The 26,709-nt window shown below is 34.4% G+C and overlaps 1 protein-coding gene across 1 annotated transcript in view; it reads right to left on the bottom strand.

The window, feature by feature from the left end:
• Positions 1-1,773: 1,773 nt before the first annotated feature.
• The window catches only part of LOC149794969 (protein mono-ADP-ribosyltransferase PARP14-like), a 137,181-nt gene continuing 112,245 nt past the window's right edge, over positions 1,774-26,709 (bottom strand). The window contains exons 13-16 of the mRNA XM_089964629.1: positions 26,559-26,624; positions 24,220-24,399; positions 13,075-13,254; positions 1,774-12,820 (exon numbers count right to left, since the gene is read on the bottom strand). Coding sequence (XP_089820755.1) covers positions 12,675-12,820; positions 13,075-13,254; positions 24,220-24,399; positions 26,559-26,624 — 572 coding nt within the window. The 3' untranslated portion in view covers positions 1,774-12,674. The remainder of the gene's footprint in view (positions 12,821-13,074; positions 13,255-24,219; positions 24,400-26,558; positions 26,625-26,709) is intronic.

Below are 26,709 nucleotides of genomic sequence, written 5' to 3'. Positions count from 1 at the left end.
TAAGTTCGATTGGTGGATTATAAAAAAACAGACACGTTTGCACTGTCCGTCGTATTTTGAGATGAATGAAGTAGTAATGTAGTTGATAATATTCTTATTTTATCCGATAGATAAAACTCGGGAGTGCTTTGCGGTTAATAAATCAAATCGCCGCGAATTAACTCGCAGTGATAAGTTCACTATGTAAAATATTTGTCAGATAATAGACAACCATTTGATCTGAGATTATCTAAAATTTCAACAACTTGGTTGTCGATTTCTGTGCTCACATTTCCTGCTTCTTTTGATGAGATTAGTAACATTACTTGATCAACTATTTCAGCTTGAGAGTTAAAGATCTTAAGGTCGTAGCCTCTCTTTCTCTTTACTCGTATCTTATCAAGATCTCCCGCAAGAGTACTTATTTCTTTTTTCATCGGTAAACCCTTTTCCTCCTTTTCTATATACTTAATGATTTTAATATAATGGCCTGCAATAATGCCATACAAATGTCTTGCTTCCAATGGATCAGCTGATTCAATATCGTCAAAGGCTCTGTCATAATTTGCTCTAATAGTTTCTAGGTGTTCAATGATTTTATCCCTTTTATCGTCTTTCATGTTAATTTCTTTTACTAACGCTAATTTTCCAAACTTTTCTTTATACTCATCATTAGTAATCTCATCAAAATATTTATTTTATAACTTTTAAACAATTTGTTGTCGTTTGTCCTCCTTTATTTGCTCGAAAAAAATTCTTCTGCTATTTTATATATAAGCTCGTTTTGTTTCTGTTTTTGTTCGCCAATTTTTAAAAATATTCTTTCCTTAGCTTCATCTTGTCCCTCAATTTTTTCAGTAATTAGTTCTTTAAGTATCTTCTGCCCCTCTTCAAGTTTACCCAGCAAACCTTTCTCAGATATGTTTTTGACATATTCTGGTGATACATCAGAAATATCCGGTTGTTTGACAAGTACAGCTTTAGTCCCAGGTCTAAAAAGTCTAGCAGTTTCTTCTGCTGTTTGTTGTTGCCCTCGACGTTCTTGCTCAACTTTTTTCTTAAATGCAGCTCTTGTTGTGACAACTTTCTTTAGAACCACTATTCGTTTCGTATCCATTTTTATAAGTATCTGTTAGATGAATTCCACAGTCTAAATACTTGTCTATTCCACATCTAAGCACGTGATTTCGATCTCATGCTAGTTTATCAAATAGAGAAATTGTGCTTTCCTCGGCCAGTTGCTTCATGATAAAGTTCTGCAAATTTTTTTAAAAATACATCTCCACACTGCTCTCATACTATATTTTGTATGGCAATGTTGTCGAGTCCACTGAATAATATAAAACAACCTGTATTGTGCCTGATAAATCGATCGACACTATAGAAATCCTGTGTTAGAAAAACTACATTTCATTTTCTTTTGTGTGACAATGAAAAGTAAGATTTTATCTTCTCCATTTCGCTGTTGCTTAGTGCGATGTCATCAAATACAATAATTTGATGCTCGTCAGAATCTAGCTTGGCAACCAGAATGAGACCATCAGGTTGTTTATTTGATAAAAATATCATCACCAACGCCAAGTTCATTTTTTTCATTTTTCGTATTTGTTCTGCTGTGGAATTATTATGTAGATATTTACCTACTGTAGCTGAAGTTGTCATTAAGTAACAGATTCTTCAGCAGGTTAGTTTTGCCTGATCCAGTTCGTCCTACTATCAGATAATGACAATCTGGTAGGTGATGGTTATGTTGATGTTTGATTAATCACTCTGTGTCAAAGTTAATTATGCTCATTCTATATTAGGTATTCACAAATTTTATTGCATAACTTAAGAATGTCAGGTCAACAAATGCCTTGAAACAACATATCCTCCTGTCAACGTAAATAATACACAAGCTGTAAGTTATGCACAATTTAAAATGATTGATAATAGCAAGTTATTGCTGACAGGTGGAACAATGACTGGATTGATAAATATTGTAGGTAATAAAATAATAAATCTGGAAACAGAATACCCTCCTGCTAAATTAACTTACACACAGGCTGTAAGTTATGCACAGCTTAATATGGTAGACAATAACAAGTTGTCACTAACCGGTGGAACTACGAATGGAACCATAGATATGGGCAGGAAATTAATATCTTATATTCAACTTGATAGCACATCACTGACCGACTACACTTTTGTAGCAAATGTAAAGTTTTGTCAAAGACAATTTTGTGATAAAATCCAATGATATGATGACACATACGTTAAACATGGGTGCTAACAAAATCACATTGTTGTATAATGCAATTGCCGCATCTGATCTTACAAATAAACACTGAAATAAGTGTAGCATCAGCATGTACAATTACTGCAACAAATGCAATTTATGTAAAGAAATCGGGAGCTACGATAGCAGGTGTGATCAGTATGGTTGCCAACAAGATAACTTCTACTTATATTCCGTTTGTTGCATTTTATCTTGTAAATAAACATTATGTGTATAGTGTTGTTGCAGGTAGTACAAAACGAGCTAAATTAGTGTCAGTCACATCCCACATCTCACTGATGCACTTTATAATTATTGGGGTTTTATTGCATCTGCATCAACACACTATCCTAGAAATAATCCAAATCAAGCATTTGCATTTAACAGTCTTATATCTGGCGGGTTAGAGTGGACCACAAATGGAGAAATATATACCTAGTAACTCTTGGGTCAGATTACACTATCAAGGGACCATTGCAATATGGAAATTTTAACTGCAAGGTTGATTAAATGTTAATCTCAGACCAATTTATAATTGGCGATTAGAAGGATTGTCTGATAATATGGTCTGGATGACATTATATAATGTGACAAACATTTATATAACAAGTCAGCAATTTACTCTTGCTAATGCTAAAGCTGTTGACACGAATCTTTATTTTCAGATATATACCATCAGTGCACAAAGTTCTTATCCAGGTTTGACGATGTTTCAGACGTATACACTTGACGATTTAAATTAATGTAATTATAATTTATAATGTCTGTTGATCCTCCATTGATCAGAGTACAAAAGTGTTATAATTTTACACTAAATCCGAGAACAGAGATCGAAATAGCTGATGTTGATTCACTAAACCCAGAAAGTGCTGAGGAAGCAAGAGCTGTAAATATAGATGCTCGATTTTGAAAAAAAATAACTTTAGATTCACACGGTTTAAATGAGAACAATGACAACTTTGTTACATTTGCAGGAATGAGAGGCCCTCAAATGAAATAGGCAATTAGAGATTAGTAAATACTGTCCTGTAAGTGAATGTGAGGAACAACGATTACAACTTGAGGTTTTGTTGACAAATACACTTATTGATCTAAATAAAGAAAATCTGTTGACAATCAATAAATCTAACCTTGTAAAAACAAAATCACATGGCGGTAACACAACCAGAGCAAGAGTGACTAAAAAAGATTCATGACAAGCTAGATAAGCTTGCTGAAACAAGAAAAAATAAGTTTTGTAAAAATTCTAAGCTCAAAGACACATCTGCTAAACATCGAATATTTCTTGTACTAGGCATGAACTATTATGACCAAAAGACATTTCTGGAAATGGTAGATAATTGTACTGATGCTAACATGCTAACAACAGCATATATAGTTCTAACAGACTCTCTCATTGGTGATAAAAAAGTATAATGTATATCACATTAATACTGCATTAAATGCAATATCAGAAATTCAACATAGGATTAAGTCATATGATGATGCTGAGCGAGAGCATGACGATATTACAAATGTAGAACCTAGTATTGATAAAGATTATAATGCGTTGAAAATCAATAAAAAAGAAGCTGGAAACAAACATCATTCAACAAGTTATTGAAACAAAATCATCATTATTATGCAAACATAGTGAATATGGAATATGAGGAAGCAAGCTAAACTGGTTTTATGATTATTTATCATTAAAAAGAAAAGAGTTCTCTTAAATTCAGATACATCGTGCATAAAATATAATAGAGCAGGTATCCAAGAAGGATGCATACTTGGTGCACTATTGTTTCTTATTTATATTAATGATATTACAGGTTTATTTAGTGTTACCACATTATTGTCTTAAACTAATAAACAAGAAAGAGAGGTAACCAGCAAGTTTTATATCACTGAATTATTTTTTTAATTCCACAAAATTAAAAAGTGATAGAATTAAAAAAAAATTAAAAATTACTTACAGTATGGAATATAAATTCCTAAAATCCTAACAGTTCTATCAATTCCAATAGTTCCAAGCATTCCAAATATGTTCCAAAAGTATTCAGAATGATGACTGTATTGTACTGATGTGCCAACATTACAGAAGAATCATCACTGTACTGTAAATCCATATGTATTTGAATAAATTTGCAGTAATTGAAACACAGCTATTAATACAAATGTTAAAGCACTATAATACCACAGAATGATTAAAATTAAATAAATGAATCAAACCTCTCATATAAGTCTAAAAAGACCAGCAATACTATTAAGAATGTCTAATTCCATGTAATAATTATATTAAATATCAAGCTAACACACAATTGCAAGAATGCAATTCCAGGCTGTCAATGAATCATTGATTTTGAAATACTCTTAACAGTCAACAAGGGTCTTGTGATTTACACTAGCTAATCAGGAGAAAGGCCAGGAGCCATTTTTTAAAGAACACACAACCTGCATTCTCAAGAGCTCATGTACTTGTTGGATCATGCCATGTTTACTTGTACTTAAAAGCATGACTAAACCTTGAAACTTATGAATGAATGAATCTAGGCATTTGGTAAATGACTCATCTTATAGTACAAAACTATGAGCATAAGATTTGTAGCATAAAAATGTCATTAACTAAATGACCCTTACAAAATGTATTATTATGAAAATAGTATAAATAATATAGATATACATAATGCTAGTATAACAAGACTTTTTTCTGATGAGTTTTATGCCTTTAGTTTTAATTGACATTAATATTACTGAACTCCAAATATACCAAGAACTAGAAAGATAACATAGATGGATCAAAAACATTTACTTGTCTCTTTAAATTCAGCAAAAACATCAGCTGTCTCATTAAACATTTCTCATTTACTCAAATTTCTCATTCAAAATTACTTTTTGATGATACATATATGCCTTTGGAGATATTCACTAACACCTTGGAGTAACTCTGACAGGCAATGGAAGTTGGTGAAACCACACTAAAAAACTTATTTAGCATAATGAGAATAATAATAATGAGAACAATCAAGTTTATATATATATATATATATATATATATATATATATATATATATATATATATATATATATATATTTTTATATATATATATATATATATATATATATATATATATATAAAACTCATCCATTTTTAGAGAATGTATATGTAGTATGGGATGGGTGTAGCGAAACTGACACTAATCAACTTGAAAATGTATAAAAGCAAGCAGCAAAAATTATAACAAGACTTGCCATACATGTTAGCTCTTCAGCTTTGTATAAAGAATCTGGCTGGCTACCTTTAATAGGTTTTAGAAAAGTCCACAAACTTGTTACATTTTTATAAAATGGTTAATCATATGACACTTGGCTTTTAAAATGAAATTATTCCACAAATGGTTGTTGAACATGGAGGGGCCAGATATATTCTTTACAATACAGTTTAAAGTTTGAAGTACCATTTTGTCCTTAGAGGTACTAAGAGTTTATTACACTCTACTATCAAACTGTGGAACAATCTACTAAAGAACTGAGAAATTCAGCTTGAACATCTCTTCCAAAAACAGTTAAATAAAAACAAGCAAGGACCATCCTACTACTCCACAGGAAAAAAAACAATGTCTGTCATTCATGTCACACTGAGGAAGAAGTGTTTAAGGCTGGTCTATTTTGAACAATACTGGTGCCAATATACTGTATACTTGCTCCAAATCCAGTTTAACAGCATAATACAATTTCTTTGAATATAAATTAAGCAGTTATCCTCCTGATACTGGTAAATAACCTACACAAACTTCCAGTTCATAATGACCTATACATTCTTTTGTTTGGCAATGATACTCTTAATATTTAAGTTTTTAATTAGGTTCATTTTTATCTCAAATGTACTGCTTTTGAGCCTGCAGGCCAAACAATACAGTTTAGGAAAATTATATTGAAATGTCTTTTTTCCACAATATCACTGTTGCCATTTTAAAGTCTTAAGCACTGTTGTTGTTGTTCTTGTTGTTATTATTATTATTATTATTAATAGTAGTATAATTTTTCTGCAAGGGAATTTCTTGGTTTTCACTTCCCCAATCATCATTTAACTAATCAATATACATGTGTGTGTGTACTTAATCATGTTTGTGCAGATGTGTATGCATATGTGTCCATGTTTATGAATGTGTATGAAACTATAAGCATGAGTATCTACATGTATGCATGCATGCCTGTATATGTGTTTGCATATGCATGTATATCTATATCTGTGTAAATGTCAATATATTTGTATACATATAAGTTTACATATATCTGAAGCCATCATATTACAATTCAAATATGATAATGTTTATTTGTCCAAAAATGCCAGCAAAATGTTCAATAATAAAAGAACTGTTCCTATATTTGTATATGTGGATTAATACATTTATGTGTAACCTATCATCACATGGGAACTCACCCTTATTCCTTTATAAGTAAGGTTCACCTGATGCATGTTTTGTATTTGTAATGGGAAAGACTATTATAAGTTGGTATGATGTGTACCTAAACATTTTGCTTTCCAAACAAATACCATAAAATGAATTGAAATAAACAGTTGTAGTAACATGAAAAGCTCAAAATATTTTTCATTTTCCTTGACAGTAGCTTAAGTTAAGTTTATCAATCATATAAATATGGCTAATTTCCACTGTTGTCTGATATTCATCTGTCATGGTCACCATATTAAGGTTTTAGTCTGTATGCAAGCTACAGCAACATATTTCCCCCATCTTCACTAACTGCACAAAAATGTTTATTCAATATTTGAAAGTAACAACATGAAACATAATATACCACATTAATATGAAGAGGTAACTGCTAGGTCCTATGTAATAAGTTAGGATAATGAAAATGATGTATATAAATGGTACATGTTATTCAATAATGGACAAATGAACCATTTTTCAATGAGGACTTAAATGTCAAAAGCTGCATATCAGTATATATTTGTTTGTGCTCATTGAATTGCGGGAAGTAATATATAAGAAGTCTTCTCAAATATAAAAAATGTATTAAAATGTATTTATTTATATAATTTTCATTGTGTGTGCATGCATGTTTATCTGAGTGTGGCATTCAGAAATCACTGTAAATCAAAATATGCAGTATGCATGTGGGTAAAGTTATAAATAGTTCAATCATGATCAAGTAATGACCCTGAGGCCAAAGCTAGATAGCAGAAGATAGCATAAATGTTTGCCTAAAGGCCTATATAAAGGTACATTATTACAATATAAGCATAGAGTGTCTATTGTTGTTGTTGTTGTTGTGGGTTTAACACCATTTTTCAGCACATGATAGGCTATACAAGGTGGCCAGTATTAATGGTGGAGAAAGAACCAGGGAAAACTGCGGAAAGAACCACCGACCCATGAGAAGCTACTGGCAAGCTTTCTCACATACCCACATTGGCTGAATCCAAGACTCAAATCCATGCAGACAGAGGTGAGATGGCAGTGATCAATAATGGAGAGTGCTTTAGACCACTCAGCCACTCGGAGCCCCATCACAGATTGTCTAAATGTCTATATAAATGTACATTATTACAATATAAGCATAGATTGTCTAACCACCTATATAAAGGTACATTATTACAATATAGGCATAATGTGTCTAAATGCCTATATAAAGGTACTTTATTACAATAAAGGCATGGATTGTTTAAAGGCCTATATAAAGGTACATTATTATAATATATGCATAGATTGTCTAAATGCCTAAATAAAGGTACATTTTTACAATAAAGACATAGATTGTCTAAATGCCTATATAAAGGTACATTATTACAATAAAGGCATAGATTATCTAAAGGCCTATATCAAGGTACATACAGGCATAGATTGTCTAAAAGCTTATATAAAGGTACATACAGGCATAGATTATCTAAAGGCCTATATAAAGGTACATACAGGCATAGATTGTCTAAAAGCTTATATAAAGGTACATACAGGCATAGATTATCTAAATGCCTATATAAAGGTACATACAGGCATAGATTGTCTAAAAACCTATATAAAGGTACATACAGGCATAGATTGTCTAAAAACCTATATAAAGGTACATACAGGCATAGATTGTCTACAAACCTATATAAAGGTACATTATCACAATATACGCATAGATTGCAATTTCTAGATTTCATAGTAATAAACATTAAGGTACCATGCATTATTAAAATTTCATGCCGAGTTTATCAAAAGAGAGAGTGTAAGTAACAATGTATATGTTCATCTTGTATCATACCAAGAAATTTTAGACTCTATTCAACAGAAGTGGAAAGGCCTCCTCAAATAACAAAGAAAACCCTATTATTTGTAAATAAATAAAGTGCTATTGTCCTTAGTGTCACAATAAAAATAAAAAAAGACATGCAATTTTTATGCTAAACTATGGAATCAGACCATTAGCAAAAACCACCATATCCCTATAAAAATATGATATTCTTAAAGTGGCAAAATTCTAATAAATATGATGCAGAATTATACAAGTCCTAAACTGTCAATCATATATCAACAATTTTCTTGTCATATCTAAAAGAAACTGACAGACTGTTTTTGCTGTTTATATTTTGTAAACATATCAAATAAGTATTTGTATTTATCCTGTTTAAAAGTGCTGACACTTAACACACCTCTAGAAAAAGTACTTGTTGTACATGAATATATACATTTTTACCTATACTCTTCATTTGTACCACATCAGCCTTGGTCAGCTAAAATGGTATGTCTTTGGGCAAGACACTTTTGACCAATGGCCTCAGCACTAAATAACTTCCTTGTATTGCTGTGCCATAAAGCACCAAACAAAACAAAACAAAACTCTTCAATTGTATACATAATTTCATATGACAATGTCATACCATGTTCAGTCAACTGTTTGTAGAAGATAATTGTATTGTCAGATTTAATGCTGTGTTTAAATCAAAAGGCATACAACATTTCTGAGTCTGTATGATCACTTGACTACGGTAAAGATCACATCCTTTCAGAAGGATCTTAAGATTATTGTGTTGCAGTCATAATAGATTTATTAAGAGTATCAGTACCTTCTACATCATTCAGTTTGATGGGAGTGAGTGTTTACCTATGGAATAAATTTAACCAGACAGTTTCTTTATTCAGTTTATTTTTAGTCTCTTTTGGATGCATTCTGATGCAAAAGACCAAAATCTAGCCATCCACACTTAGTGCATGCCAAATATGTTGTATAGATTTGTATTTGCAAAGGGCAAAACAAGCAGCTTGAAATAGGATGTTGAGGACTGTTTGAAAAACTGTACAGTTCATGTCTCTACATGAACTCAAACAGTGTGTTGATGCAAGTCACACCTATTGTGTAAAGATCATAAACTGGGGAGAAAATGTAATGATGTAAATTGCAGCCAGCTCACATAAGTGGTAGTAAATAACTGATGTCAACATAAGGCAAGTGTTCTTGGGCTTTGTTGAGAAATTGTTTTAAAAAATACAATGGTTTTTATGACATGTGACTTCTCACCAGGCCTCTGGTTAGCTCTTTTTGGAGTTGTGGTAAAAATAGCTATAACATACATATAGGTACATTAGGGACAACAAGAAATGAATGATATTGTATCTATCTGTAAATAATCCTATGCTTTACATAGATGCATTATTAATATCACCTCAGAGACATACTACTACCAGATTAGTTGGGGTTATTGCTCCAGCAGGTGAAAACCATATGCTGTGTGCATGAACGCCACTTTTGTGGATGGCACGATGGGGGTGGTGCAAAGTTTCATAGACATAAGGTAAAAAAAAAGTAATATTCTTCATTTACACAGAAACAATGAAAAACAAGCATTACATAAATAAGAAGGTTTGATATTGATAATAATCAATTCAACAAAATGTACATAATTACAGGATATATACTCAATTGCACCAATTCTGTTTTCTTCATAGAGGTCTAAAATAAAAAAATCTAATATACATCAGACACATCATTACTTAACAATTTAATCTCTTAAAATATAAACATAAAAATGACCTTTTTCTATGAGAATTGGAAATTTTGTATATATGAATATATCTAAATGTATTATAAGTGGTGCCCAGTTAGAATTGGCATCCAAGGATACAGATTATATACAAAGATATATATATATATATATATATATATATATATATATATATATATATATATATATATATATATATATATATATGCACACACATATATATATATATACGTGTGTAACAGAAGATAGACAAATATCCATGCTTTATTTCTTTGAGCGCTTTCACATCATCTTTATGGATGCTCTTAAGGTGAATACATCATTCCTTAATAATATTTGTTTGTGTAACAATTGGCACATGGACAGATATATATCACTCATTTTAACAAGTCTACATGTCTATCTTTTGTTGAGTAATCATAAAATCAACTTCATAATTTCTGCACCAAGCATAACAATGTGCTCAACAACTCTGGCAGTTTGAAATCTGACCCTCGATAACTCTTAATTGTCTTTATATACTATCTGTGCAGCATTTACTCACTCATAACTTGCACCACCCTAAAGACATTCAAAACCTTTTCCTCATGTATGATTCAAGTACCTTACCGGTTTTTTTTATGGCCACTTTTATTTGAAGTTTCTCTGTTGATTTGTATCTTGACTACTATAACACCGTATAAAGGACAACATGTCTAGTCTACTGGAAAGTGAATGTACCTTGATTGTGATTACTTCAGGGATAACTCTTCCTTTATGCAAATGACTACTGGTTTTGATCCCAATATATAAATGTACAATACAGAAAAAGAGCAGATTTGTTGAAAAACTACACAATGTTATCTTTCAAATGCTCCTGATAGAAAACAAACTTTATTTTAATTTTAATTTAAATAGTTTTTGGGGGGTATTCATTTGTGATATACATAATGCCCAAATAGTTGCATTCACTCTGAAGCAGACTGGAACTACAAGTAAGAATGGCAATTAGAAAACAAGTTCTTAAATCTTACATGGGGTAAAGACTTGGAATGTCTTCTTAATGGCAGTGTAAGATCTGAATCACTAAATGCACAGACAATTAGCACATATAGTAGACAATTAGCACAAATAGACAATTAGCAAAGAGTGGTTAGATTTTGAACTGAGAGTTTGTTACCTTGTGTTAATTGGGAGTACAGGAATGGGTTATCATTAATATCCCACTTTTTACTATTACAAACAAGTGTCTTTGGGTGCACTGATAAGTCTGTTTAACTTAACATTGTGCACCATTTTTTGAAAAAGTACTGACTGGTCCGCTATCCAATTCTATATAATGAATCTGGGAGATAAGGTTTCAGATTGAAGTAACCATCTGTTTTCTTGGAAATATGTCAGATATCCATCAGCTATAAATAGCAATATGGAAAGTACATGTAGGTCTACAGTGAACAATCTTGTGCTATTCTTATGCAGCAATATTTTTTTTTAGATATCAAATTAATATGATGTGTGGAACTGAGATGATACTAAAAACAACACATTTTTTCTTCATTTTTATTTCTGTTTAATATACCAAAATGAACAATACATATAAATGTCAGTGTAAGGTGTAATCAAGTGAAAAAGGCAAAACAATTACCTCAAAAGCACAAAGGCTGAAAACATAGCTGTCACATTCTGACAGGTATTGCTATATTTGCATTGGAACCAGTAATGAAATCAATGCAACAAGAATTACCATTGCTACACTGCTCACTAGTTAAGCATGACCAATAAACAATGGATCCTGAGGTCAATGCCGCCATAATCTAGAGACACCCATCTTCAAATCATATTCAGTTAGATTTAATGGAACACTTTTGATTATCCTCAAGGCATCAAATGTCACCTGAATTTCAGGTTAATCCTATCAGAACCTCATCAGGTAATGGGAATATTCTAAGGCATCTGCATTTAAAATAAAGTCTGGTTTGGTGCCATGATACCAGATATATCTTGTTCACAAGGTTATGCTGTTTTATATGCATGTACTATAATCAAGTGCCCTATTAAATTGGATCACAAGTTAACAGATATAACTAGATCATTGAACCCTGTCAAGCATCACCACATCAAATTAGTTCTGGTTTGGTCCAGTTTTTGCAAGATATGCTACTCACAAATAAAAACTTGCAGAGTGAAATGCACCTTCATTGACAACATAAAAACAAGATGATTTTAATAATAATAATAATAATTATATCCTTTGTTTATCCAATGGTTAGAAAGACATTTTGCTCATAAATAAAGAATTGCATAGGTATACAACAGCACAAAAGCAATACACTCTCACTTGCCTTGGGGAAGGGGACATGATCTGAGTTAATAGAATACACAAGTCAACATTTTCATAATGTAGTATTCAGTGAACAAATATACCTGTCTCATTCAGCAGATTTGAAATTATTTCTCTGGGAAATTATTTTCTTTCTAAAAAGAAAGCAGTTTTACAAAGCCTTCCAGATCCTTGATGGCTTCTTGTACATTAAACTCTGAATCTGCAGTGATGATGAAGACCAGACTGCTTTGCTTGCTTTCTCTTGTGGTGTATTTTCCTGTTACTGGAGTACTACACACTGAAAGCAAAGAGAAAAATTTTGTTGTGAAAAAAGATGTCCCTGGGGTACATTGTAAATTATTGACATCATACACCCTTAGTGCTGAGACTGTATTTTTTCCAATTATACAATTTTGGGGTAAGCAAAACAACACATAGATTTGATATTCCTCTTAGTTCATATTCTTGTTATTTGCCTACACTGAACTTTTCACTCACAATATGGTGAAAATCTGATATATGTATTATACCTCTAAGGGGAAAGTACTATACCTTGGGATTCTCCTTGACCAGAGCTGTGGGTACTGATTGCTTGAACAAATTTTGTCAACATTGTGTCTTGGAACAGGACCACTCGAATCTTCTTCAGATAGACTGGCTGCGATTTGGCAAATTCTGTGCATGCAGAGTACATCACTTGTGCAATCTTTTCTGGTGACAGGCCTACACCACCTGCAATGAAAGAAATATATTTTTACCGTGAATAAATACTGTTAACAGTTCAGATAAGCCCATTCCAATTCAATTTAATTTACAAATACTATCATAATGCTAATGTTTGCAATGCTGATGAAAGATAATTTGATTGAACCTAAACTTCTGTTGTAACACAACATAATTATTATCTTCACATGCAATTAACTGTGGCAAATCATTGAGTGATGTCATACTGATTGAAACATGACTTGCATGATGCTACCAACAGGACACATTTTACCAGAAGTCTAAGTGGGTCTTACAGCCTTTACCTGGCTGGCATCATGTGTTTGACAGCACTGTACAAGAGGAATCAGTCAAGAAATCTGGGTCAGTAGTGTGATGTCTGTAGAAATCTGTCATATGATCATGATTGGATATATTATGAAAATAATTTTTTCAAGGTTTCTCCAGTTTTCTATCCTCATCCATACTTGACAGCACATTAGCATCCTCTGTTCAAATTGGTCAAATTTTGTTGTTCTGTGGAACACTTTATAAAAAAAATATTTGTATTGTTCAGTGAATGTTTCTTTCTTTCTGCATTTAGTAATGGTGGTCAAATGCTATTTTGGAGTTTCTGATTTGGTTTGGTTTTCATGGCATTGCAACGAACATAGGTTATTTAGTACCAAAGCAATTTTTGGAGCACAAAGCCTTGCCCAAAGGTATGCATACCACAGTAGCTTACCTGGGTGGATTCAATGTCTGGATTTGAACCTGCAACTTTTGATTGCAAGTCCTGTATACAAAGCACCAAGCCCATGTGGCTCATGCCTCAGTTAGTCATTTCTACAACATGCAGGAATGCACAGTGGGCATATTCTACAGTTACTGAGAAGGCTATTGGTAATAACAGCTGTATTTGATGGCATAACAATTTCCATCAATTTGAAAAATCTTTATACCAGGATGTTTTCTATTACATCCAGAAATTGTTTGTTGAAGAGTTTGTAACAGGAAGTCATTCAAAGATTTTGCCCAATATTATTAACTACAGCCACACTTAGTTATATGACATATCAGCATCCAATGAACAGATCTGCTTAAAATATTAATGTCTTCAAATACAAATATACTTCCTGATCAGAAAACTAATGGAACAGGTAAGAGGTGGTACATGATACATCTCCTTACCCAACTTCAGTCTCCAAAAGTATGTGCTGCAGCTTCAAATCTTGAGAGAAATATACAGGCTGCAGTACTGACTCTTTATGCCCAGAATGGCTGATTGGGATAATTTTTCTCCTTGCAAGTTAAGTGCAAGTTGTCAAAGCAATGAGAAGCTGCTGAATGTAAAACTCTGTCCTCCATCCACAGGCTTGTATGATAGGACATTGCAATAGGCACAACGATTGTTAAAGAAGATTTCTGCCCCGAAAGCTGTGCTTGTGATGACTGCCCTACCATCATAAGCCAAGATGTACAAGAAATTCTTTTATCTTGGGTTAGCTACTGTTATGCAAAGCTGATAACCAATCATATCCAGGAGATATTTACTTTTCCCCACACTGAAAGATATAAATAAGCAACATCTACCTCTATTAACCATTTCGGTTTATTTCTTGTAACTTTCAAAGCTCTCAGAGGTCCTGTAGGTGACTATGAGGCATTGTCCATTGAAGAAAGATTACCCTCTGATATGGGAGCCAGATCTTCGCGAAACTGAACAATCATAACGCAATTCACTGATCATGAAAGCTCTTCACTTCTCTTTATATCTTTTCAGGTCTTCTTGCATAAGCAATTCTGTTTATGACTTGTTTTGGAAAATGTTTGCTCCTGTGGGCTTGTTTGATATAAACCAGAACAAAGCATGTTCAAGAGAATGGTTTGGATGAAACATCTGTTAATAAGCCTGTTTGAGTAGGTGAGGAAAGACCTCAATTTTCAGGGCCCCGAGTGGCCAAGCTGTCTAATGTGCTCACTGTTACTGATCATTGCCATCTCACCTCTGTCTGCGTGGGTTCGAGTCCCAGGTTCAGCCAATGTGGGTATGTGAGAAAGCTTGCCAGTAGCTTCTTATGGGTTGATGGATCTTTCTGGGGTTTTCCCAGGTTCTTCCTCCACCATTTATAATGACCGCCATGTATAGTCTATCTGAAAAATGGCGTTAAACCCTACAACAACAACCTCGGTTTTCTTTGGGATTTCTGCTGCCAGGTTGAATGTATTTATCCAAGAGTGGGAATCAGGAGATATCTTGGACGAAAAAGCATACATGTCCATACCATTCCAACTATGTAATAGGCAGTGACTGAGAAGTTTTTGGATTTGGGACTGGCAAGATTTGGATTCCAGCCTGTGACAAATAGATTCACACATGAGGAGATGTAATAAAAATAAATTTTCAAGATGGCCACTATGATGGCCAAATTGGATATGTGAGGACCAGCTATGCATCATAAGAAGTCTTTTAGTGAAAAGGCATTGCAACACACATAGGTTACTTAGTACCAAATCAATATTTGGAACACAGAGCCTTGTCCAAAGGTATGCATACCACAGTAGCTTACGTGGGTGGATTCAATGACTGGATTTGAACCTGCAACTTTTGGTTGCAAGTCCTGTATACCAACCACCAAGCCCATGTGGCTCATGCCTCAGTTAGTCATTTCTACAACATGCAGGAATACACAATGGGCATATTCTGCAGTTTCTGAGAAGGCTGTTGGTAATAACAGCTGTATTTGATGGCATAACAATTTCTATCAATTTGAAAAATCTTTATACCAGGATGTTTTCTATTACATCCGGAAATTGTTTGTTGAAGAGTTTGTAACAGGAAGTCATTCAAAGATTTTACCCAATATTATTAACTACAGCCACACTTAGTTATATGACATATCAGCATCCAATGAACAGATCTGCTTAAAATATTAATGTCTTCAAATACAAATATACTTCCTGATCAGAAAACTAATGGAACAGGTAAGAGGTGGTACAAGATACATCTCCTTACCCAACTTCAGTCTCCAAAAGTATGTGCTGCAGCTTCAAATCTTGAGAGAAATCTATCGGCTGTAGCACTGACTCCATATGCCCAGACATGGATGATTGGGATAATTTTTCTCCTTGCAAGTTAAGTGCAAGTTGTCAAAGCAATGAGAAGCTGCTGAAGGTAAAACTCAAGAAAGTTATTTCTGCCTTCCATCCACAGGCTTGTATGATGGGACATTGCAACAGGCACAACGTCTGTTAAAGACGAGTTCTGCCCTGAAAGCTATGCTTGTGATGACTGCCCTACCATCATAAGCCAAGATGCACAAGAAATTCATTTATCTATTTATCTTTTGCTACCTTTATGCAAAGCTGATAACCAATCATATCCAGGAGATATTTACTTTTCCCCACACTGAAGGATATAAATAAGCTACATCTACATCTATTAACCAGTTCAGTTTATTTCATGTAATTTTTCAAAGCTCTCAGAGGTTCTGTAGGTGACTATGAGGCAATGTCCATTGAAGAAAGAGTTTTCAATACAAACACCTGAGTACCCTCTGATGAGAGCCAGATCTTAGCGAAACTGAACAATCATGATGGAATTTGCAAAGATTAGGTCAACATACAGGTAACGTAATTCACTGATTATGAAAGCTCTTCATTTCCCTTTATATCTTTTCAGGCCTTCTTGCATAAGCAATTCTGTTTACCACTTGTTTTGGAAAATGTTTGCTCCTGTGGGCTTGTTTGATATAATCCAGAAAAGAGCATGTTCAAGAGAATGGTTTGGATGAAACATCTGTTATTGAGGCTGTTTGAGTAGTTGAGAAAAGACCTCAATTTTCAGGGCCCAGATTGGCCAAGCTGTTTAATGTGCTCACTGTTAATGATCATTGCCATCTCACCTCTGTCTGCATGGGTTCGAGTCTCAGGTTCAGCCAATGTGGGTATGTGTGAAAGCTTGCCAGTAGCTTCTTATGAGTTGGTGGATCTTTCTGGGGTTTTCCCAGGTTCTTCCTCTACCATTTATACTGACCGCCATGTACAGTCTATCTTGTGCTGAAAAATGGCGTTAAACCCTACAACAACAACAATAACCTCGGTTTTCTTTGGGATTTCTGCTGCCAGGTTGAATGTATTTATCCAAGAGTGGGAATCGGGAGATATCTTGGAGGACAAAGCGTATGTGTCCATACCATTCCAACTATGTAATAAGCAGTGACTGCCAAGCTTTTGGATTTGGGACTGGCAAGATTTGGATTCCAGCCTGTAACAAACAGATTCACACATGAGGAGATGTAATAAAAATAAATTTTCAAGATGGCCACTATGATGGCCAAATTGGATATGTGAAGACCAGCTATGCATCATAAGAAGTCTTTTAGTGAAAATCCCATGCTGTTATGACCATCCATTCAGGAGGAGTAGCAACAACACCATAATTAAGATTAGCACTGTATTGGCCATACTGAAATGTGTGAGTGGCATCATTTTTATTTAAGACCAACTAGACATGACAAGAAACTGCATCACAATATGATTTTCTAATTTTTTGGAGTAGTGATAAAAATAATTTCAAGCTGGCTGCTGTGGCAGCCCTATTGAACATAGATCAGCATCACTTTCATTTATACCTAATCCTAAATGGTAGAAAGTGTTTAGTGAAAAAATACTATGCTGACATGACCATCCACTCAGATGGAGTAAGTGATAACAAGATTTTCAAGATGGATGTTGTGGTGGCCATACTGAATGTGCAGGTGGGACTATTTGCATATTTAAGACTGCCCAGCTGTACTTCTTCCATAGTATACACTGGAAAAGGATTGAATATCTTGGAAAAACATGGAAAACCCTGGAAAACAGTGCAAGAAATATTTCGAAGAATTTATCCTGGAAATCCTGCTAAATACCTGGTAAACTATGGACAGTTTGGACTTATATACGGAAAGCGCTGGAAAAGAACGTAGAATTATTTTTCATTTTTTCTTAGAATTATTTTTAATTTTTTCTGCTTAACTGATTAGAGTTACCGGTACAAAAAAATCTCACCAATTCTCATGAGCTTCTCATAACTGCACATGAGAACCTTGTTAGAAATGTGTGCAAATTGGGTAGATTTTGCAAGCTAATGTGTGCAGTTTGTTAGATCTTGTGAGCCAAGGAAACAACTAACCAAATCTTCACATTTTTATCACATGAGAATTTGAATGTTCTGATAAGAAAGTATAGCTTAGATAACATTCTTTTCCATTACATATATGGTAGAAAACAAGGCACAGTTCTAATTTCTTATGTGAGTTATCATGTGAGAAATTTGGACTTTGATTTTGATTTGACACATGTTAAAATTGGATTTTCTCATGTGTGTGTTTCATATGCACAATTTGGACTTAAATATTCTGTGCAAATGCTGGATATCTGGCATGGCATCCAGATTACTGTCTTATAGACTTTACACTGGAATACAATGTTACTCAAAGACAAGATTCTAATGTCTAAGTGCCCATACTGCACAGCATATTCAATGTATCTTAAGCAATGGTATCAAAATGCTGAATTTTTAAACGATTTCAAGTTGCAAAATGGCACTTGAAATAACCTTATGCTAACAGTGCCCTCAATTAAATTAAAGATTATTTTTTTATTTCCACTACTACACTTTTATTACATTTAATATTTAATATTTTATTCAATATTTCCAGGATTATATATTTCTGAATCTGTTAATATTAAGACGTTTAATAATAATAATAATAATAATAATAATAAACCCCATTATTTAAAGATAACTAAATGAATGTGATTTTATTTCCTATATTATACATTTCCGTACAATATTAATGCTTACATAAAAAGGGTGGGGAATAAATCATTATTGAAATATGTACATTTTTTAAAAATATTTTGTTTCTTATCGTCAGGTACGTTATACCTGTTCCGGTTATTATTACTCTAAGTGTTGTTGTGAATGGTGTGAAACAGTATTATTATGAATATGGTGATTATTATTGTTATTATTATTATTATTTGCTGCCACAAGAAAAAAAATAGTTGTCAGATATTTTCATACTAAATAAAAAGTTCAAAATGTATATAATTTTTTTCTTTGACAGACATACCCATCCCATTTGCCAGCATTCTGTAAAGAATTAAGCTTCATGAAGTTTGCTTTTCAAAAATGAAATCAAACAATAAAATCACGCAAAACGAAACATGGTTTTCTGTGACAGAGACCTAATTTGATATCAAGACCGTAATGTTGGTTATTTCCCTTATTTATAATCTGGAAACTGGTTAACAGACCTCCAAATATGCACACAACATATTTTGGGTATTAAAAGACAGAACTATCATGGCAGTCTCATTTTCAAACAGGCTCCAGATTTAAGATGGAACCATCACAATTTACCTCATCAATTTAAGAAATTTAATTGCAAGCAATATCAGTAAAACTGCACAACTGATCACAGAACCATGGAATTACCGGTAATTTAAAACCATGGAGTTATCATGGTGAATAAAGTCAAGACTGTGTTGCATTTTTTCAGTTTATGTGACTGCAGTTTCATGGATGATTTATAGTTCTACCGTACCACTGCTGCGAATGTTTTCCCTTATGATTTAAATGTCGAATTAGATGACTTTGTAATCTTGCTTCCAATAATAATTGAGATGATAAATTTGCAGATCATCATTATTTTCAAACTGCAGTTCTTGCTGCAATGCTCTCAGTTACTGATGATAGGTTGATGAGATAAGCAGACTGCAAGCTTGTTAAACTAATTTTCATTTTTCTTAGGGACTTATTTTTATCTCACATATTAAAATCAGCAATTGTTCAGAGGTCATTGCATCTAATTTTTTCCATTTTCAAAGGAGATGGCAGTCATTCTATTTCAAAGGTCTTAAGGTTACAAGTGAGTAATTTCAATGTCTTTTCTGTCGCTAAATATGTGTAAAGTACCAAACATCTGACATATGTCATAGACCTTTCAAAATGGATGGTAAAACTAAAAGTTAGGATCTCCTTAAACGGTGGTCATGAATAACATTTAGAGATGTTTCTAAGATTTGTGAAGTGATTTCGAATGTTGAACTAAACAAATGAAATGTTTTTGCCAAACAGGGGGCCCTGAGTGGCCGAGTGGTCTAAAGTGCTCTCCGTTAAGGATCACTGCCATCTCACCTCTGTCTGCATGGGTTTGAGTCTCAGATTCGGCTAATGTGGGTATGTGAGAAAGCTTGCCAGTAGCTTCTCCTGGGTCAGTGGTTCTTTCTGGGGTTTTTTCCAGGTTCTTCCTCCACCATTAATACTGGCTGCCATGTATAGCATATTGGTGCTAAAAAATGGCGTTAAACACCAGAACAACAACAACATTTACCAAACAAATCAACAGTCTAATTTATGTATAGGACATGCTGCTGTAATCTATTTCAGTGGACAGTATCTGAATCATACAAGAAGCAGGCGTAGATGCAGGACTTTATTCTGATAGGATCAGTGTAAATCAAATGGACAGCAATCTCGTGCATCAGAAAAGAGATTACTGGTATATACAATATGAATGTGTGCAGGTGTACTTGCATGTGTTTCTTTTTTACATAACATTTGTTATCCCTCAATTATGTTAGATTATATGGTGACATTGGGATTGTTCCCCAACCCAGTGGTCAACCTATTATGAGGACAATAAAATAACCCAAACATTATGTTCTAGTGAAATCTCTTGTTTTCACGAAATATTTTCAGGGCTTTCCATATAATATTATGTTTTTGTCCAGAGCAATATTCCAGTGATAAGTACAGATCTGCAGACAATGACGGCTTGGTTCATATCACCTCTACGAATGCCACAATCCAAACTATTCAATCCAGTGGAACTCGGACTAAGTTTTGGTTGGTGAGGAAGTTCATCCCAACATACGCAAATTCCTGTAATAGAAGAAATTCCAACATCTTGAGGTTTGGTATTAGACTGTGGACCAGCAACAGAACAGATGCTGATGAAAGGAATTAACCACTTTTTGGATCAGCCAGAAGAAATTCAAAACAGCAGAACCCAGGACTGAAAATCTTCCTAAGCAAGATATTTGCAGCATGGAGAAAACATGAGGCTGTGCAAATAGGCATCCTGAAAGTCATCCAAGATCACCCAATCTGACAAAGTGCATTCTCGATTGAGGGGTGGTCTCCATCTTGAAAAGTTCCTCCAGAAGAAAATGATTTAAATGGCAATTATAATGCAAAACTTTCAACCTTTCTTGGTAATCAGAAAGATTTGGGAATAAAATGTGGGAAACTGATAATTCAGGGCTCTATCAACTACCTCGTTTCTGCAAATGCGTGTGCACCACCTCCATCAATTTCACCAGACAGGATCGGTAAAAGAACATGAGGGTTCTTGATAGAGGAGGATTATTCTCAAAACTGGAGTCAGAAGCCCTTGCTTATGATAGAAAGGACCCAACCATCATCAACTGATGCTCAACCAAGCCTCTGAAATAAGGCCTAGGGAACATTTGGGAGGATGAATGTCAGGAGAGGCTGTGTCCTTGAGACTGTTCCCCACTTCTTTCAGCAGGAAAGGAAGGTGGGTTGGAGAGCCTTCCTCCTTGGGGCTGTGCAGCATCGACCTGTGTACAGTGAATCCTATTGAAGAGGATGTATAGTTTGAGGTTGTGTACTGGACTGCATCTGTGAAAAACTTGGCAGATAGCTTATGAAGTAAATTTGCGTCAACATGCTTCCTGACCATTTGTGATAAACTAGGAGTGGCTGTGAATGATCATTGTTGATGAACCTGCAAATTTTGAGAAACCACTGAAAGGACGATTCCCCCAGACAGTACTTGGCTTTGAATGCAGCAGCCCTTAGAAGGTCTTGAGTGTGGTTAAGAAAGACAATTGAGGAGTCAAATGCGACATCATAGTGACTGTGCAGAAACTGGGCCTGATAGGAGGTGTCAGTGGTGCTGCTTCTATCTCGAACTCATTGGAGTAAACAAGGATAGAGAGGGCATCATTATGATCATCTAGCATACTTATTTGTTGTGAAGACGGAACTAGAGCATTTTTGCCATGGCCATAATTCAGCATGGTGAGGAGTGGCTATAGTGGCATGAATTGTAGGGAAAGATGAGACTGTCGGTCTGCCCTGGATGATACAATGCCTCTAGCCTTCAAGGCGGACATCACCTGATGAAAAGGTGATGGCAGAACATGAGCTGCATCATCACCTCTAAAGTGGCAGAGTTCTGAAACCCATGTGGACATAGAGTACAAAGGAACATGAGGTAGAGGGCCCCACATCCTATAAGGGTATTGTTGAAATGAAAGGGATACCAATCAAATGCACATACCAACTCCCAGTCTGGTGGGTAGACTCCCAATCCTGCACAGGATAGGACAGTAGAGGGGTAGAATGGGGACTCAGTCTGTACCTTATCCCCATACAGCGAGGCTACTGAGTGATAATTGGAGAATACCTATTCCTCAACTGAATTATCACTCAGAAGGGTGTAGTACTCATCCTTCCAATCAGGGGTGGGGGGGCACAGCATGCTGCCTTTGAAGTGTTGGGAGTGGCACACCACCTCTCATATGGGATGGAGTTGCACGCTTCCCATGACATAGGTCATGTAGTACACCACCTACTTAACAGGAGGGAGCAACATGATACTTGGGACATGAGGTGAGTGGTGCACTACCTCCATCTCGGGAGGGAACAACACACTGCCCTGAATGTGAGGAGTGTCATAGTTCTCCCCTCTGGGGAAGGCAATCAACTCCTCAAACATTCAGTCCCACCTTCTGGACTACACTAGCCTCTCGCTTTCCATTTCATGTGAGGCAGTTTGCTGTTATTCCTTCACACAAAGACTAACATATACCTTAGTTGCATACTGAAAACTAGGAGTGTACCCAAACCCTTGATGGATGGGATACACAAAGTATTTCTTATGTCCCTTTATGAACTTAATTCTAAATGGGAGAAAAGGTTACCAGCACATAAATTATAATTGAATGGATAGTGTAACAGTGTGATTCAAATTAATTGTAGAATGAAGACCACTAATGTGGAAAACAGTTGCTACATGCAAATTTTCTCTGGTGATGATCTTGGCATAATGTATTGAATGGCATCCTTGAAAAAGACACCCATTGTACACATGTGCAAGGACAGGTGCATAAGTGGATTGCATCATACTGACAATTCTCCTCTCTGTGGGAGAATTTATTCAAATGAAATGAACAGTGGTTGCAATAGTGACAGCTAAGTTATTGCTATCAAAATACAAATTTCTGATCATCCTTGAGAAATAATTTAAATGTCAATTTGTGAATTTTAAGTTCACTACAAACTTGAACTCGCTACTCCATAATCAACTGTGTCTGTGAAACAAAAGCTTTTCATGCACTGAGCAGTCCTTTCACTTGTAATTATCTTGCTATCATTGGTCACATTTGCAAATTAGTAGAATAAACTACTTTTTAATGTAAGACACTTTAATTATGTTATGAATATAATATTTATAAAAGAGTACATGAGTTGACCTCACACAGTATCATGACTAGATCTTACATGGGTAGGATTTGTATGCCTTTTAAACTGTTTTTTAAATTATTATTTCCACGGGAAACTTAACCAAATAAATGACTGCCAGTTTTGAATATAAAAAGAGTAATATCTTAAAGTTACAATTACTAGCTTCACATTCAACAAATAGGGACCAATTCTTTTAGTATTTTCAAGAGGAAAAATGGATCCATGCCTATTTCCGTGTTATATGTTGGGTCATGAATTATCCAGGTGCAAGTTATCAAGGGAGGGGTGAATGTTTTTGCCCTCAAAACAGGGGTTTAAGAAATGTGGAGTGCATTACAATTTTCTAGCCATAAAGATGAAAGTAGCTTCCTGTTCAGATCCTCACCACCTTCATTAAAGCAGAACCCAATTGTGTCAGTGCATCTTTAATCTATGGATATTTGTACCTGTGCCAAGAGCAGGAAATGAGATGGATGACCATCTTGATTGTTCTGTTTCAGTGAGAACTCTTTTAATTATATCCTTCCACTTGTGATCTTTATCCTGGGCTGCCATGTGAATTATCTTTTTGCATAGCAATCTTCCTGGATATGTGACTACGTATCCATGCTTCTTGAAGTCTGCATCTACAAAACAAGTGCTTGTAATCTATACTTTATTGTTTTTAGTTAAACTCTTTCTTCCTAAGCAAAAGCTGTCACTATTAAGTTTATCAGAAAAGAAATTAAAGAGGTATATTTATTTCATGATTATGTCAAAATATAAGTTAAAGCACAAATTCAGGTAAGAAACTTTGATTGAAAGTTAATATTCTTTAATGGGCTTAATCAAGAGCCTAAATGACACAAACATACAAGTACTTCCCAACTATTGCACATGTCACAGTGTGATTTCAGAGAATAGCAGGAAATTCAGCAACTCCCCCTGTAACCATGCATACTACCATTAAAACTTAAATATTCATACAGATGCAGATTGTCAGAACACATCGGGCATGCCATTGTTCTGGACATTAGTGGTGGTGGGGTTTCAGACCTAGATGTTGGTTTTGTGGTCCCATGGGGGTGGGTGACTGTCATTTTGCATGGTGCATGTAAATGACTTTCCTAATTAATGAAAAGTTAATAACAGAGATGTAGTAGATAATATAGTTATTGAACAGCCTTTCCCTCAGAATATATGTAAATTAAACATTTACATACACGTGAACCTCCTAGACAGGAAAGATTTTCTCCTGAGATGATGGCTGACTCCCATCCCTACCGGAAATATCCCATATATGCAAAGTTATTATTAATTTAAAAAACAAAACTTCTTCACTTTTTGCTCCTATTATATTTATGGTAATAATGTCTGTGATCACATGACTATTAAATGGTTAAACAAGTGAGGCTGCTAATTTCAAGCAGCATAAAATAATTACAATCCCTTTAATTTTGACAGTATGGCCTGCTGGCCTCAGTTTTTGATGCATGTTGACATCGATTATACTATATGTGAGGTAATTCTGAAAGGATTGAAGAGATTAACTAATTATGCCTGGATTACTAAAGAGCTCAATCAGCATAAAACAGGGATGGTTTGGCTTTGATGTTTAAGGTTTGTTCAGATGTTTAAGTGTGTGTTATCTCCCAATGCTAACACACCAAATCTAAGCAACCAAACTATCACATGAAATTCAGTCACAGATGGAAATGAGAATTTCAGTGGTTGGAATTAAATTCAAGGGGGATGAATATGCATTCTGCACTTCCCATAAATCTGATTTTAAACTCTGTTTCTGGCAAGAATAACATTACAAGTTATGCAGCATATTAAATACAGCAACAAGTATGTAATCCATGAAATCCATTGATATGGAATCTTCATCAAATGTGGATAAAGATATATGTGCCAATAAACTGTTTGCCAACTTTATAGCTGAACATAATCTCCCATTAACAGCAGCCGATCATATTTAAGGTCTTGTCAAAGTTATGTTTCTTGACTCAGAAATTGCACAAATGTTCTCACACAAATGGACAAAACGTATCACATAGTTACCCATGCTTTGGGTTGACATTTTGGAGAAAGTCAAAGCCATGTATTGCAATGAAAATTTCCCTATTCTCATTGAAAATTAGCCTGATTTTGGAGTCAAAACTCCAGATCAAACTTTGAAAATCTCTTAATTTCTCCTAAGCTGACATCTCTGTTTTGTCATATGTATGCATCAGTCGAATACTGGGTAGAAACAATGATTTCTTAAAATAAAATTCACCCTTCTGTTTGTAATACCTTATGTTACTATCATTATCTTATTTTACTGTTATTCAAACAGAAGGAATGAATTTTAACATTAATGTTCCCAATTTTTTGCATGCTTTCATTCTGAACAATCTTATTGTTCATGACCAAAAAGCCAATTATTTACTCTGCCTGCAAACTGCTTTGTTATGGAATGTCTGTAGCTTCAATGGCAGTTTCTTTGGATTCAGACAGCTATAGTTTGTAAGAAAAAAATCTTAAATGCCTTGCTAAAGGTAAAAATAAATTTCAAAATTTTCAAAATTAAAAGCAGAAGGAATGTTGTAGTAGTGTTTAAGTTAATGATGGACTTTTAAGTCCCTAAAATTCATCATATTGCAATTTTTGGAAAATTGCATTACTGAATATCAACACCAACAACAGTCATTACGACATACAATACATATATTGATTACTTCATGCAGAAATTATTTTTCTGAATATAACTTCTTTAAAAAATGAAAGAGAAATTAAATCTATTTGAAATTGAATCTCTTACCTTTACCCTGACAGCCTTGTTGAATGGACGTTCCTCCAGCTGTAAGAATGGCTTTTGATACCTGACCTGCAAAGTTAATCAAATTTAGCTGTATACAAAAAATACATTTTTGTTGTTGAGTTTAATTATAGTGGTGTGCGCACAATTGTGC

The sequence above is a fragment of the Sinohyriopsis cumingii genome, chromosome 7 (assembly GCF_028554795.1).
Source record: "Sinohyriopsis cumingii isolate HCF-2022 chromosome 7, ASM2855479v2, whole genome shotgun sequence".
Taxonomy (NCBI): Eukaryota; Metazoa; Mollusca; class Bivalvia; order Unionida; family Unionidae; genus Sinohyriopsis; species Sinohyriopsis cumingii.
The sequence above is the reverse complement of the archived record's forward strand: the minus strand, read 5'-3'. Positions and strand labels throughout refer to the sequence as shown.